The sequence below is a fragment of the Gadus macrocephalus genome, chromosome 14 (genome assembly GCF_031168955.1).
Source record: "Gadus macrocephalus chromosome 14, ASM3116895v1".
NCBI classification, from domain to species: domain Eukaryota; kingdom Metazoa; phylum Chordata; class Actinopteri; order Gadiformes; family Gadidae; genus Gadus; species Gadus macrocephalus.
In genome coordinates this window covers 4,964,888-4,981,908 of record NC_082395.1, presented here as the reverse complement: position 1 = coordinate 4,981,908, position 17,021 = coordinate 4,964,888, and the positions used below count along the sequence as shown (strand labels likewise).

General features: G+C 45.6%; 1 protein-coding gene across 1 annotated transcript in view; it reads right to left on the bottom strand.

Moving 5' to 3' along the window:
• Positions 1–585: 585 nt before the first annotated feature.
• The window catches only part of cemip (cell migration inducing hyaluronidase 1), a 96,777-nt gene continuing 80,341 nt past the window's right edge, over positions 586–17,021 (bottom strand). Inside the window, exons 18-29 of the mRNA XM_060072167.1 lie at positions 16,343–16,474; positions 14,062–14,097; positions 13,071–13,226; positions 10,368–10,548; positions 9,898–10,113; positions 7,926–8,137; positions 5,751–5,936; positions 4,796–5,000; positions 4,098–4,184; positions 3,801–3,958; positions 3,339–3,439; positions 586–2,022 (exon numbers count right to left, since the gene is read on the bottom strand). Coding sequence (XP_059928150.1) covers positions 1,895–2,022; positions 3,339–3,439; positions 3,801–3,958; positions 4,098–4,184; positions 4,796–5,000; positions 5,751–5,936; positions 7,926–8,137; positions 9,898–10,113; positions 10,368–10,548; positions 13,071–13,226; positions 14,062–14,097; positions 16,343–16,474 — 1,798 coding nt within the window. The 3' untranslated portion in view covers positions 586–1,894. The remainder of the gene's footprint in view (positions 2,023–3,338; positions 3,440–3,800; positions 3,959–4,097; positions 4,185–4,795; positions 5,001–5,750; positions 5,937–7,925; positions 8,138–9,897; positions 10,114–10,367; positions 10,549–13,070; positions 13,227–14,061; positions 14,098–16,342; positions 16,475–17,021) is intronic.

The following is a 17,021-nucleotide window of genomic DNA, read 5'->3' as shown; positions in this document are numbered from 1 at the left end:
GTCTTCTCAAGAACATGGACATATTATTCATAGTATTTATTTTTTCTCAACTGTGAACGAATGAGCAAACCAGTAACCAGCATACCTCCTGACCCACTGATGAATTAGTGTTGGCTTTCAGAAGCATTTGAGGGCCATACAAGGGAGAGCATTGCGGAAACATTAACTGTTAGAAGGACCTTAATGGTTTTTCTTTTACAGGGTCTTTTCCCCCATAACTTTCTCAATATGTGAGCCGAGCACAGCATTCCACAATGATTTATAATGGGCCAGGGAGACACACCCTTTACACACACACACACACACACACACACACACACACACACACACACACACACACACACACACACACACACACTGGGAACCAATTGTCCAGCATCTAAAGGAATCCAATTTGTATTCAAAACTTCCAGAAGTTTCCCTCTCGGCCAACTAAAACATGGCACAATTATCTGAGTTGATTTAAAGCGGTCCTGAAAAGAGTGCTTTGATTTAGAATGAAGTAACCACTTGGGCAACATAAACGACTATAAAGTGTGCGTTCCTTTCATGTTTTGTTCGGATGAAACGACACCCAGGCCACACTTTGATTGATTTACCATCTTTTATTTCTGTACAAAAGGCGCTTTTTTTGTCTTTCAAGATTTAAAGTCGTTTGGATTCATCACTGTACAAGCCAAAGTCACATATACAACACATCCATTTGGAACAGGTTAAACAGGTCATGGACAATACCAATGGTACCATATGCTGGCTTGAATGCAGTTAGGTAGAGCTATATCAGTTCTTTATTACATACAATATAGGACAAGAATACATTACAACTTAAAAGATGCCCCTTCTACATTTGTTATCCGTGGTGTCTGTACAATAAATAAGTATAAAATATATCTCTGTTATCAATCTGTGGAATCTTAAAAACACATTTAACATACAAAACACTAACTGCTACAGCCTCCGAAAAAAGACCAGCTATTTCGGCCAAGGGAAAAGCATCCATTATTTTTTGGACGTCCATGCCGGATTTGAACAAACTCTTCCCTTGCTTTTGAACTCGGAGGAGAATTGCACATGTATACGTTCGCCAGATGCCCAATCAGCGGAGTTTTGCCCATCTTTGTCATCCCTTTTGTATTTTTTAACAATTTTCAAGGTGAACCCCACAAACACTGACATGATGCGAGCACGAGAGGATAGCATCACAACAACATCAATCCAGTGTTCAGAGCACCAGGGAGGGGTCAGATAGGGCTGGGCCGGGCTGGGCGGGGGGGGGGGGGGGGGTTGTTAAGAGGGGGTTGAATGGGGGATGCAAAACAAGGAATGGTTCTGGGTATAACTATTGTTGGACCTTTGTTTTCACACACTTTTAAAAATTCTTTTTTTAACAAGTCCACTATCAAAGTACAGCTGAAAAAACCACTTGACGGCGAATTTTTTTTTTGTCTTCTTCTTTACATGACACAGGAAAATAAAAAAATAAAATAAACTCAGCACAAGAAGCGGATGTTTGTCATTTAACAGGTAATATGCATGCGTCTGCCCTGGTTTCCCCGAGCCTAGTTTGATTCCTCTCCCCGTGTGTGGTCGATGGAGGTGGGCTAGTGGGGATTTGGGGGGAGAGAGTGGCAAAGTCGCGGTTCGTATTGGGCAGTGCTTGGTTCTCTATTGAAATCCTCCCCCAAAGTCCATGACCCTTGATCGCGCGGTGACGGCAGTATTAGGGTCTTTAGTGATTTTGATGCCGCTTTGCAGCCTTGTTTTGTCTACTATGTAAGTGTGCATGTTCATGTTGCCATGTCTCTTGTGTAAGTGTGCGTGCTTCTGTGTGAATATTAGCGATATAGTCTATAGCCGATTACTCCCCTCCCCGGGACCAGACGTGCCAGGGTTCTCATAGCTTGGTCTTCTGCACCACGGGGATGGGCAACACCTGGTGGATCTTCACCCTGTCCTCACCCACCTCCACATGCACCCATTCAGGTCGGAACGGGCCCTTGAAGCCCACCAGCACCAACTTATCTGCATGGGGGGAGGGGGAGGTGGAGAGAAATAAACGATAAATTCATTGCTCATATTGCAGCTAGACTAGGGAGGCTGATTGTTATGGGCTAGCCTCCAGTCAGCTGTGGTTCCTCCTACAGTTTACCGTTCTCCCACTTCCTGTGAGCTGTGTGGGCCAACATCAGTTAAGAGGAGGAATAACAACAAGTAGAAGAAATAGTTAAAATCTGAAACATGTAATGGAACTGCATCTCTCTCCTTCAGCTGTTCTCTTGAGACCAAGTTTACTTTTCAGCAATGTGAAGAAAACCTGTGATTTAAAATGAAAAATAGCTCCACCATGACTGTCTTTTGACTATAATCATAATTTTCAGTGCAACAAAATAAAAACTTCTTTCAATTTTTCCTTTACTATAAATTAATACGTAGAGACGAGACAAAGCAAGAGGAAAGTGTTTCTCGTGAAAAGTCAATTGGAAGATGAAGAGTCGCAACAGCGGTTGTGATATCAGATTGCAAGAGAGAGAAAGAGAAAGCGAGGGGGAGAGAGTGAGAGAGATTTACTCATACATTGGCCCAAATGTGACTTTCTCAGCCTCCACACACACACACACACACACACACACACACACACACACACACACACACACACACACACACACACACACACACACACACACACACACACACACACACACACACACGTGGAGTGATTTATTTGACCCATTCCAGCCCCCATGATCAGCAGCTCAGTCCTCTTGACAGAATTAGGGATGTATGTGTGGAATGTGGGCCTCCTCATTTGAAACGGAGAGTTGTAGGATCGTGAGGAGGGGCAGTGGGATACCCTGTGTTGGTGTTGAGCAACACAAAGGGGAAGGGGTAGGGCCGCTGCGCACAGAGACCCTGCTACTACAGCATGTGCCCCGCATACGTGTGAACGCACATGTGCAAACCATGCATGTAGCGCTGTTGATATGCATAGACCCCTAGAGGTGCACTTACATAAGTGAGTATTGAATGAATGGTTGTTTTAGTAAAGATGGTTGTTTTTTTAAACACGTTTTTAAGGTCAGAAAAAATTGTGGGTCCAATCCGTCCAATCGCGTCCCAAATTACTCTTCCTCACTGCTCTTTAACTGCTTAAAATTGTGGATCATTTTTGCTACTTTCTTTTTACACGATGGAAGTCCTTCAAAATGTTACCTTACAGCAACACCGCCCCCTAGTGGCCATCTGGTGATACAGCAGGTATATTTGTGAGTTGAACTGAAAATGAGCTTTCAGTTCCTCCGGTAGTTGATGAAGTCATTGTGAGGGAAGATAAAGGTTACCTTTCAGTTTCAAACTTTTGTCCACACCAAGTCTCTCCAAGGCTTTGGTCCAGGCTCCTCTGGTCACCAGCCGACCCTTAGATGTCACAATGACGACGGAACTGAAGAAACACAGACAGGGAATAGAAATATTCAACACAAAAATGCACACATAACCAGAACAGATCTTTACTTCCAATACATCTAATTCAGAATAAAATTATGCATATTTACTAATTCATATTGAATATCATTATAAATACCCACGACCATGCCAATTTTGTTTCTGATTTGTTTCTGATCAGATCATACCAGAACCCTAAACCTATTCCTTGCTTAGCCTAACCCTTAACCTAAACCTTAAGCCGTGACCTGAACCCTTCAGTCCCACTGGGGAAGAATATACAACCTCATGGTTCTGTCCGACTCTTCGGATACTAGCATGTGACATATGGGCGTGTCTCCTTTGTCTTGGCTCCTTACCCATCGGCCAGCCCGGAGATGTAGGAGTCCAGCTGTGTGGGGATTCCCTGCAGTATGGTGTTCCTGAAGCTCTTAGTCTCCACCAGTTTGCCGTCGTGGCCGTCCACTATGGTCAGCATCACCCCGTCCTCTGGTTGGTATAGCTTTCTGCCATTCACCTGTCATCCAATCAGGATCAAGCATCAAGGTGAAGGATAGCGTTCACACAGAAGGTGGCTTGCCACAAGTTTTTAAAAGAAAGCTGTCGAAACCTTATCGATCCAATCTTAACTGCAGAGACAGGAGAAATAGAGTCACCTCAGTGTAGGCAAAGTCTTCTTTCAGGTGGAAGAAGCGAGTGTTGTAGGACTCCATTTTGATCTCCAGGAAGTGCTCTGGTGAGTGCTGAAGAGAAGAAAACCAGTTCGAAGCACTCTCTAATCATTTTCTAACTATTTCTCATGAAATTATCCCACACATGCCCATCGCCTTTCCCCATAAATGATTGTAAACTAAACAATTTAGCTCTGATTCAATTAATCTATTGATCGGTTGTCAGCATGACTACCCATATCCCGTCGACAGCCCCTCCAACACCCTCTCTCTCACAACACCATCACCCCCATCTCGTCCACCACCCTCTCTCAAAACAGCATCCCCCATCACATCCAACAACCTCTCTCACAATACCATGACCCCATCACTTCCACCTCCCACTGTCACAACCACCCAAATCACATCCACCATCCTCTCTCACAACCCAACCACCCCCATCACATCCATCAACCTCTCTCCCAATACCATGACCCCATCAAGTCCACCACCCACTGTCACAACCACCCCCATCACTTCCACCACCCCCTCTCACAATGCCACCACCCCCATCACTTCCACCACCCTCTCTCACAACACCATCATTTCCAACACTACCTGCATCCCCACAGCACTCTCCCGCCACCTCCTCCACCTCCCCCCATGAGGAACCCTGTTGTAGCTGCTCTGTAGTGCTCTCATACCAGCCTGGCGTTGGGCAGCTTCCTGGGCATGGGCACGTCCACGATGGGCTGCTCTGCGTGCCGGGGGTATGCCCGCGCCATGCAGTTACTGGGGGGGCTGCCCTTGGGGATGACGGCCGTGATCTTGACCCTCTCACAGCCCTTGACGGAGCAGAAGGCGAAGCTCTCGCGGTCGTTGTGGGCCTTCACCTTGATGAACAACAGGCTACAGGGAAACAGAGAGAGAGACGTACCAGGGGTTTTGATCAGAGTCCAGGCTGAGGATTACAAAGTAAAAGTCCCGCTGTGTTATTGTCTTGTATTTCTTTGTAGAACTGATTTTTCTACAAACAGTACTGATTGTATTTTAATAGCAAGGATTTTTTCCGTTGACGGGTTTGTGTGTGGCTCAGAAACAGCTAGCGACAAGCTCTTTGTGTTGTTTTGCACAGAAAGCATTCCATAAGTTAGATTTGATGAGTAAGCCACATTGCATTATTTAATTGCCAAGAGCATATGTTTCGTTAAAGCTTGAAATCGTTTTGTCAAGTTGCCTATGGATCTCCCTGAGGCTATGAGAAAGAAAGACAGACAGACAGACAGACAGACAGACAGACAGACAGACAGACAGACAGACAGACAGACAGACAGACAGACAGACAGACAGACAGACAGACAGACAGACAGACAGACAGACAGACAGACAGACAGACAGACAGACAGACAGAGAGGCCTACCCCTCTTCCTCATAGCGACACTCTCAGAGGCATCTACAGGCAACATTTCAAGAAAATGTCAAACTTGAACAAAATTAAAACATTTGTGAAAGCTTCTTTTATATTTTGGCAATGAAAAAAAAAAAACATTGCAATGTGGCTCACTCATCAAATCTAACTTGCAGAGTGCTTTCTGTGCTAAACGACCCGGACACACACACACACACACACAGGCAGACCGCCGCAGTGGGTCTTCTCACCCGGTGTCCGGCTCCAGGTAGTAGTAGCCTCTGGACAGGTGGGAGTGGTTGACCTTGTCCCGCTGCATGGTCCTCAGGAACACGCCGGTCTTGCGTGTCTCCTTGGACAGGCGGTTGTGGATGTCGGCGAGGACGGTGAACGTGGTGCCTTGTGGGTAGCAGAAGCCTACGTTGATCCAGTCATTCCTGGAAACAGAGCAGGTACACTCAATCACTCATTCAGAACGGTACGGTGACTAAGTACATTCATAACTTACTTGAATTGAACATATGGCAGCCATAATAAGAATGCATTTGAAATATGTTATATTAATTCTAATGGGGAATAATAATTATTACCTTTATCCTTACGAAAACTCACTCAATTAGTTACACCATAAAAAAACATTATTACTCAAGGAATTCAATTATTGAACTAATCAGTAAAGAAAAGTCTGTCGGAATTTGACCAATTTCATAGCATTGAAATGTTTCCTAATTAATCACAAATGATTCGATTTTCTGTGGAATTCAATTATTGAACTAATCAGTAAAGAAAAGTCTGTCGGAATTTGACCAAATTCATGTAGCTTGAAGTGTTCCCTAATTAATCGCAAATGATTCGATTTTCTGTAATTGTTAAAACAAAGACATCGTTTTTCTTACAGCAGCTTAACAGTTTTGCTTGCTTTTCCTCTCTTTGAGCAGTAGGTGGAGACAGAGATACATTTAATATTCGCTCGATCTTTTGGAGCACAGAGGCATAGTCACATCATGCTGCTGATAAACGGAGGCATGGCCTGCCAATGCCAGGGTGGGCTGAGGTCACAGTGAATAGGCAAAAGGCGTGAGATGAGGGTCTGTGTTTAGCAAATTACAAAGCGGGGAGCCACAAAACACCCGGTGTTGGAAGAGAATGTTGGGCGTGTGTGACAAGTATTTCTGTGGTGCATTTTGTCAAAATAGTAATTAAGTTGAGCATTAGCACAGGGCTTTAATGACAAAATTGACCAGACCTTAATCGAAGAACAATGCTGTCATGCTCACCATTTATGCTCAAGTCAATGAATTTATCCATAGTGGGACTCACAGTGAATTTTTGATGTTGTTGGAGCCTGTAGGACTTAAAGGCAACTTTCTCAGGAAGTCCATTTGAATGGAAGACAACAACCTTACCCCTGGACTATCCCACCCTCAGTGGTTGGCCTATGCTGGTTGGACTATCCTGTCTTTTAACCAAACAGTCGGGCTGTTGGACTATCCTGTCTTTTAACCAAACAGTCGGGCTGTTGGACTATCCTGTCTTTTAACCAAACAGTCGGCCTATCCTGGTTGGACTATCCTGTCTTTTAACCAAACAGTCGGGCTATCCTGGTTGGACTATCCTGTCTTCTATCGAAACATTCAACCTATCCCGGTTGGACTATCCTGTCTTTTAACTAAACGCTCGGCCTATCCTGATGGGACTATCCTTCTGTTTCTCTAACTGCCCTTTATTGGTATGTGCCTGTTTTCCTCACCCCGTTTGGAAGGTCGAGAAGCCAGGGCTCCAACTGATTAGGCACGGCTACGGCCCCCCTTTAAGACATCCTGAGGAGGTGCATTCGATGGTTTGCCATCTGGTTAACTTATACTATCGTTTTATTGGGGGGCAGAGCGGCTCTCAGCATCCTGACAACACTGTATAGGAAGTCCTTGCTTTCGCTAATGCATTGGACTTCTCCTTGCTGAGCTCTTTGAGAGACGCAGGGCGAACTAGCATCTGGGGAATTTTCATTGCGAAGCTAATAGAGGCAATAGACGCAGAGAGAACTCCCATCTGAGATCTTGGATTATGTTGTTCTATGTTTTATTACTTGATTAAATTTGCCTAATTGTTATAAGTTTGGATGACTCTTTATTCTTAAAAGTTGATACAGAAACGATTGACGTGGTCCAAAATGTCCACCACATGGCCTATCCTGGTTGGACTATCCTGTCTTTTAACCAAACAGGCAGCCTGTCCTGGTTGGACTATCCTGTCTTTTAAGCAAACAGGCAGCCTGTCCTGGTTGGACTATCCTGTCTTTTAAGCAAACAGGCAGCATGTCCTGGTTGGACTATCCTGTCTTTGAACAAAACAGCCGGCCTATCCTGCTCTGACTATCCTGTTTTTCAAAACAAACTCTGCCCCCTTTTCAGTGCGTGATCTCCGACCTGTTGAAGTTGATGAGCCAGACGGTGACCTCCGCGGGCGCGGGCTGGTCCCAGTGGACCGTGTAGCCTTTGGCCAGGGTGATCACTGGCTGGAACTGCTGGTAGTGCTTCCTCTTGCCCAGCGCGCCCTCCAGCGCCAGCGGCCGGTCGGGGTACTCGTTCTTCACCATGAGCATGTTGAGGTTGGCCGGGTTGCGGGTCTGGATGTAGATCTAGAACAACACAAGAACGACGACCGCCGAGACGTGAGGCGCAACGTATCATTAGACATCCTTCTATCCGACGCTGTAGCCTATCAACACCCAATTAAACTGATAGAAATATTGAGTCGAGGACTACTTGTTGATTTATGGAAGTTGCGGTTTGCCGTCTGAAAGTGCAGCCCGCAGACCACACGGCTGTATGACAGCGTCGCGTCACACAGAACACACAAATAATGACCACGTGGGGGACAAGATATTTGTAATGTGCAAGTTAGTTCGAACCTTATTCAGTTATTCAGTTGGTTATCAAGTGAGCTTTTCTCTTCCGTGCAGCCAGTTGTGTTGAGACACCTCAACACAAGAGGTCTTTGGTTCTCTGGGGTGTCGGTATGTGTGGCATTTTTGATGAAGCTATAAAGCTAATCTGTTTTAATTTATGGAGTAATTTCAGGGTTCTTCTTTCAACAGTACGACTAACCCAACACTAAAATCCAACCGCAAGGATGCCACAAAACCAAATGCAATCTCAGCCAATCAGAAAGAAGAAAGGTTCATTGGTGTCCCTAACATTCTGAGATGCGGTTTAAAAAGTAAACCAAACTCTAAAATTAAAAGGGTTCGGTGAATGGAATCTATAGATACAAGTTCACTTCACCCATGGGTGAACTTGTATTTCATAGTGTTTTGTTTAACACTTAACTAATTTAATATCACAAAGGCCAGTTTCATTATTAACACTGAGTTTCAGTCTAAAACCATACAAAATATTGATATAAAATGAATTATTAATAAATATTAATAATTTGAGGTGAGAGAGTGTGAGAGTGTGTACGTGGGCTGGAGTTTGTTTGGTACGCTTTCATTTAGATTGTAATATGCATTGATGCGCTTAACAATGGCATTTTAATTGATTGCTTCGCCCTTTGAAGAAGTATTCTCTGGGCTACATTTAACTGCCATCTGTACAATAGCACAAATAGCTTTAAAATTATTCTGCAGATGTTTTATCCCCAGTAGGCATCCACTGTCATTTTATTTCCATATTGCATACTGGGAATAAAATCATTCGGGATTAGCAAACGCTTTTGTTTAACCCAAGGGTAATGTATCCCAGTCTGTTTGCTGGTAACCGATGACATCTGACATCCATAAGAGGCAGCTTGGAATCATACCGGTTAGAAATGTCACTTGTGATAATTGGATATTAACCGCTCGTAACCCTCATTTCAATAACTTTTTTTAATTGCATGAGGTAAAAGCCCACACCTCCTTCTCGTTTCTGTTACCTCCCGCTGGTCGCTCATCTCTGCAACCATAAATTAGTTTCTATGCTTATGTTTGGCCTCCCTCTCCGCTTGATGTGCCAACGTATTTATTTACGCCGCATAATATATTCGGACAATTAGTACCCATATGTTTGGGGAACTCAACCGTTTTTACAGCTGAGCTATACCAAGAGCTAGCTTTGCATGCATTAGAATGCGTGTGTATCTGTACAATAGTGCCTGTGTACGTTTGTGTGTATGTGTTCCTGGGCCTTTACCGCAAGTGTGTTGATGCATTTTTGCACTTGAATTTGTCTATGTTCATATGCATTAGTGCATGCATTAACACACTGTGTGTGTGTGTGTGCGTGTGCGTGTGCGTGTGTGTGTGTGTGTGCGTGTCTCTCTATTGGTGCGTGTGTCGATGCATGTGCATGTGCGTGACGTGTGCATGCGTGCATGTTTGCGTGCGTGTGCATGTGCGTTGGCGTGCTCCTCCCTCACCTGGGCGTAGTGGCCGCTGCAGATGGCCGCCCTCCAGTCGGGCACGTCGATGCAGTCGGGGTGCCGCAGCAGCCAGTTGTCGTCCTTCACCAGGAAGGCCCCGGGGTACTCGCTGACCGAGCCGTCCACGTCGTGGAAGATGGTCGTCTTGTCGCCGTCCATCTGCATTTTGCTGAACCAGGGGCCGGGCTCGCCGAAAAACACCCGTGATGTGATCTGACGGAGGTAAGGATGGAGGGGGGGGTGGTGGTGGGGGGGGTCTGTTATCATTCTAGTCATTCCTTTCCCCGTTTTTTCCCTCTTCTTTCCTGTCCCCTCTCACTCCCCTTCCCTCCTCCCGTCCCTACATACTCCTTCCACCCCTCCCTCCGTCGTTCCATCTCTCACCGCTCCCTGCCCCTCTCACTCCCTCGCTCACTTTCCTATCTCTTTCCTCCCTCCCTCCCTAACGCGTTTGAGGACACACTCACGGGCACGTTGTCGAAGGTGATGTCGGTGACGTTGTTGTTGGGGCAGCTCTGCCACGAGTTGTTGAGTCTGAAGCCGAAGGCGCTGGTGTGTCGTCCCTCCAGCGCGACGTACTTCCGGAACGTGCAGTTCTGGACTTTAATGGGGCCGTCGTAGATCTGCATGCCTCGGATGGGGAAATTGCTGCAGGACACACACACACACACACACACACACACACACACACACACACACACACACACACACACACACACACACACACACACACACACACACACACACACACACACACACACACACACACACAAGCACACACACAAAGACACACGCACACACACAAAGACACACGCACACACACACACGGGAATGAAGAACAATATAAACTTAAAAATATTAATAATAAAAAGGGCTTTCTTTCAGCAGTTTGGAAAAGACTGCACACTCAAGCTCGATATCCCTCTCCGTCTCTTTCCTTCTCTCTCCTCAAGTGTCTCTGAAGGAGTGCCTCTCAAAGTTCAGAGCCTGCATGAGACACGGCTGGCTGGAGGGTGATGAACCAGCAGGTGAGCTGAACAGTCACAGGTCATCGAGACGACCCCAGGCGGGTCAGACAGCCACTGGTTAGGGTACATGAAACAACACAGGAACGCTGCACCAGTATTTTTTTCGGTTGGAGTGTGCCAAGCAGGCTGGAGACAACAGGTTTCCTGAACACATTCCAGACACTGAATTGTAAACACCCTCTCTCTCCCAGAAGGGAAACAGAATGCAGCGAAGAGAGGAGAAAGGTGAGTGTGGGGAAAAAGTTTGCAGAGTCTATGCAAAAAAAATCTGCATTCATATTCTTAAAAGATGGCAAAAGATTGCAGTATTGTGTAATACGTACATTTCAATAACCTAAATCACAAAAGAACATTATTTCCACTTCTTTTCAAATATGAACCAGGTCTGAGCTACACCCATTGGACTTTTTTTGTCACACACACACACACACACACACACACACACACACACACACACACACACACACACACACACACACACACACACACACACACACACACACACACACACACACACACACACACACACACACACACACACACACACACACACACACACACACACACACACACACACACACACACACACACACACACACACACTCCTCAAGCAGACCCAAAGAGCCATTTCTCTGTGCCGTGATGGAAACGGGACAGCTGAGAGCAGGGTGTATGATTCACTTTTAAGAGTGATACAAGTCCAACCACTCAGAACACACAAACACAATCGCTGTTGCTGATTGGCTAGAATTGCCACCAGGTGATTTCAATCACGATGGGTTGCAAGCAAATAACCTGCCCCTTGTCATATCCTCAGCTGTGAGAAATTGCAACATTTCTTGTTCTGCTCCCAGCATGAGTGTTCCTTGTTGAAATGTCCATCTAGTATCTCTTTCTGTAGGGCTCTCACTTACCTATGTGTTTCCTCCTATTTTCCCTAATACTTGATCCATCTTCTCATAGTTTCCACTCATTTGATCACTAAAGGCTTTGGAATTTAAAACACCTAATTGTATTACTGTTCCTTATTTTACCCATTATGATTTCACTTGGTAATGAAATTGCCGAATAACTTAATGTACTTTGTCTCTGTTTCTGTTCAGAATCAATACAACTCAAGAGGCTCTCCGTCTGGTGAACGTAAAATGGGTATTATTAGTCCGAGCACTTGCTAAGTGTTTCACTTCCCCACAGCTCGTCCCATTTTTGGTTGGGGGAACAATTTGCTTCTCCTCAATCAGTGCACGGTGCAGGAGAAAGTATGTATGTATTGGCTGCGGCCTTGTGTTTAAAGAGCACCCTCTGTGGCGTCCTATTGTGGGATTAGCTTGGCTCTGGTGTTAGCTTGGCTCTCTCTCTCTCTGGTGGTGGTGTAGCGGGCCTCCAAGGGACTCGTCAACAGTTCATGGCCTTTAGACTACTCTGGTCAGATCTCCTTCTCCCTAACTCACAGCTTGTTTCTGGGGGGTCAGGCCGAGTGCATGTTGTCGGTGACTGAACACTGAGACAGGGAGACAGCTTGTACACTCCCTTTACCCTTTCTACCACCACATACTGGAGGCCTATAGCTTATATGGCTAACGGGAAAAAAATGTGTTATGATGACTGGAGTAGGGGGTTGTTACATTTTTTTTTACACATTTCTATTGATTGGAAATGAAATAATATCGATCGCACACTCTTCCTTTGCTTCCTTTGTCTATCTCGTACCATCGTTCGATAGACTGAATAGCCCCGCCTATTCTGCCGGCGATTTGAGTTTGCCCTGCAGTAGGGTCTGGAGAAGAATAGCAATACATTTCTTTATAGTTTCGAGTTTTTGCGGGAGCCAATCACCAAGCTGCCTTTTCCCCCTGGCGCGCTATTGGCTGGTTTAACACATTGACGACAGGGAAGCGATGGCAAGCAGCCAATAGCGTACAGAGTCATTTGAACTAGGCCCGTTGATCACGCCTCTTGTGCTGAAGAAAATGACAGCAGCTTCCCCAGACCAAGCTCAATCTATCATTGAGCTTGGTCTGGCAATAGCCAGGCTAGTCTGACATACTCAAGCGACGTGGGGGGGGGGGGCTGTAAAACGTCCAATAGCAGGTCTTTCCTCGGGGCAACGGGGCGGGACCATGTAACACGGTGACCACTCACAGTCCACGGGGCATGGTCCGGCCGCTCAGGTCCGCCCCTCCGGTGCCCCAGACGCGGTTGTCCGGCTGGGCCGTGCCGTGGTTGTCGCTCTCCCCGACAAACAGCGTGTTCTTCACTTCCTGCCGGGATCCGTCGTCGTCTGGGAATGTTCCCCCGCTGCAGGGAGGAGAGGGTTGACGACGGTAAGGTGGGGTTAGGCCCAGCTTACACTTGAGACTTTTTTTTTATTGCTCTTTATTATTATGATCTACGCAGCTACTTCTATTTACTTCTTTTTTTCCGTATTTGTGATTTTACCTATCTTTATTTACTTTATCGTGGATTGTTGCTGCTATGTGGCTGTTGAGGAACCAAGCCTAAGAATTTTACTCTTGTGTACTTGTGTATTCTTGTGTACTCTTGTTTACAATAAGATGTAGTAAAAGTAACTGATTCAGATTCAGATTCTGTAGCCTCTTGTCATTAATGAGAGGCAGACAGGGCCTGTCTGCCAGGGGCCAAAGTCATTGTTGCTTATTCTATTGTAGGAAGGGAAATGGTTTTAGAATTGCTGTCGTAGTTATGTATTGGATGTATTGAATTGACTTGGGAGTGCCTCATTGCTATTCTGAGATGTTTGCCATCCGTCTGTATTGACCAACAAAAGCCCCTTTTGTCATCCTAGTGTTTACGTAAGATGTGTATGTACAGGTGCATATGTGTGAACGCAGTATTTCAGTAAGCGATTTTGTTTTTTTTTCTCAGGAAAACGCTTGCCTTTGCAACCCAATGCCAATTCCCACACCCGATGACATTTCTACTCGCAGAAAGTATTTTGTCCTCTCTTCCTGAAACCACATTCTGTCCCATTGGAACCCGAGCACAGCCTTATAAGGAAGGATCCAATTATCATTGCCGCCCCCACCTCTCTGCCACCAACGAATACAAACAAGAGTTCGAACACAGAAATGCAACACTGATGAACGGCTTGGGGGAGCTGGGAGGTTCTTACCTGGCAAGGGTGAGACCAATGCCATTATCAGCGAACCTGAACAGAAGGAAGAGGGTCGTTTGGTTAATGGAGGGGTTGAGAGAGAGAGAGAAAGACAGAGTGAAAGAGAGAGTATGTATTGTGAATGTATGAGGGAGATTTCCTCCCTCATACATTGGAGGTACAATTGTCACTTTCTCAGCCTACACTCAGGAACGGCTACAAACAAACACATGTGAATGGAACACATATTGTGCAACACAGAGAGTGAGGGACCACGAGAGTCAGCCAGAAGGAGAGAGAGTTCAATGGCATTTGAAAAAGTTATCCCAATGGACCAAATCCCTAAGGTTTTGTAATAATGTGGCATGTTCGAAAGACATGCCCACTCTCGCTATCTCATCCAAAAATCTATTTATCGAATCTGAAAAACAACAACAACCTGAAAAATAACATATTGAATTTTGGAATATTCTATTTTGGAAAGAAACATACTATGGTTCTATAGTTCAATAGTTATACAGTAGCATCATTGTATGTGTGCGCACACACACACACACACACACACACACACACACACACACACACACACACACACACACACACACACACACACACACACACACACACACACACACACACACACCAAGGTTTTTGTCAAATGCCTGCAGAAGCTGGATCACTTGAGATAGGAAAAATTCCACTAGACCAGGACAGACTTTTTATGCACCAAGGAGGGGAACAAATATCAATATAAGAAACTCATATTGAGTTGTGACATTGAAGTAACTTTGTAATTGGCAGCTGAAGGTCAGCAAGCGAGATTGGGGGAGAATATTTCAGTTTTCTATGAAACCAACTTTTCTCTGTGTCCTCCCTACTCCCTTAACTTCTCCAACCCTTCGTGCTAATTTACAGGAAAAGGAACAACCCATGTTCACAGCTCCCCCCTCCCGCTATATGTGGAGCCGAGAGGGATTGGCTAAATAATTAAAAATAATTACCGGTCACTTCAACGAGGAGGGAACTCTAAACACACACCGTATATCAATTTCCATACAGCATCTGATTATGGAACTTGTCTTCGCACACTACTTAGTACACTTAGAGGGCAAAGTAAACTCAGTAAACGTAGCGATTTGGTCCCAGTCGTCAGCTCGTTCCAAAGCCCTGGAGAGGTCCTAGAGCAGGATGACTGAACCGCCTGCCTATCCTTCACGACCTGCATCTCGATTTACATAAACACGTCTGCCATACGACCAAGCAGATTGTGTTGGTGGACTCTGAAATGCTGATGCTACCAACTTCCCTGATTCCTTATTTTGATTACCCAGGCTGTTATCCACCTATGGCGGCCAACCTCATGCATGCAGACCCCCAGAGATGTAGAGCTATTCTGGGTTTACTTGGTCATGTCGTTTTAGACGAGGGCTTTTCCCCCAAAAAGAGGTATAGAGCTCATCAGGTGAAATAGTATAAAATACTGAAGATCTTTCACAAGGGTGGAGACCGCTATGCAGTCTGTTTGATCCAGTGTTGCAGGGCCTAGACATAAGCGATGACAGCTATTTGATCATAGTGTCTATACTGCTGCACAGGAATAACTGAGTGCAATCCAATCCTGATGCAATATGCTGCCTGTGATTCCTGTGCTATGACATCCACTCAATGTCATTGATATATTTAGACACACTGTCAGCCGTTTGCTTACTGCACCACTTGTTCCTTGGTGGGTGACGCCTTTGAGTGGGAAAATGTTCCGCAGGCACGCGCCATCAGCAAAGTAAATGTGTCGTCCATTACAGTGAATGAATATGTGCACATCCCCAACATATAATGCTCATGGTAGGCTATTCGTAGTTATCGAGATCGCATTATTTAAACGTTTTTATTTTTTATTTTGCCATCTATCATACTGAATTAAATGCTTTTATTTATGCGAGAGACGGGGAAAACAAGCGATAAAACCGAAACCGTGCTTATTCACTTTTCAGTCTTGACGTTTCATTGTGTGTGGGAGAACCCCTGAGTATTTGCGCCTTGAGGAATACCATATCATTTAAGGGCTGATGTGTCAGCTCTATCTGCTCCAAACCGATGGCCGTAGCAGAGGCAGGGCAACATCCCATTCATCAAACCGCCGCGTACTGATAAATCTATATTTGCATCACTTAATTTGCCCTTCCATTCATCCATCATCCATGCATCCGCCCATCTGTTCATGTATCCACCGATGAAACCCATTCATCCATCCATCCATTCCCATCCACCCTCCGGATCGGACCACGCGCGCGGTGCTTACTGGCACTCATCCAGCCACACGTCCCCTCCCCGCAGCCAGGCCCCGTGGTCCTGGTTCTTGTAGGCCACAAAGTGGTGGATGAGAGCGGGCACTCTGGGCTTGAAGGGGTCGGCGTCCTCGTGGGGGCCGTACCTGAGCAGCCAGCCGGCAGAGGAGACACAGACAGAGGGAGAGGCAAAAGGGGAATGATCGGTTAAGACCCGGGGGGGGTAGCGGAAACGCGGGTTGGTTCAAAAACTCACATCTGGTGTTCATGCATTGAGGTTAACTGATCAGCACCCCGCCACCATAGACATTACTTTTATAAACTGTATAAGCCTGTATGTATGTATGTATGTATGTATGTATGTATGTATGTATGTATGTATGTTTCTATGTCAATGATGGCACCCGTTGCACTCCTGATCTTCCCTGGGAGGAGGGATCCCCCACTGCGTCGCTTCTCAAGATTTCTTTCTTGCTAATTCAGGGAGTTTTTTCTTGCCCACTGGGGGGCTAGAGTCAGGGAGGTTTCAGAAATATATGGCCTGTTTAACCCTTCGAGACTGTACCTGTGATTAAGGCCTTTACGAATACAATTTCATTTAATTTCATTGAAAATGTAATGCGTGGGGTCATTTTCTAGGAGCTAGTAAGGGGCATGCGATGTGTGGAGAGTTCAGACGATGCGGGTCGGTCT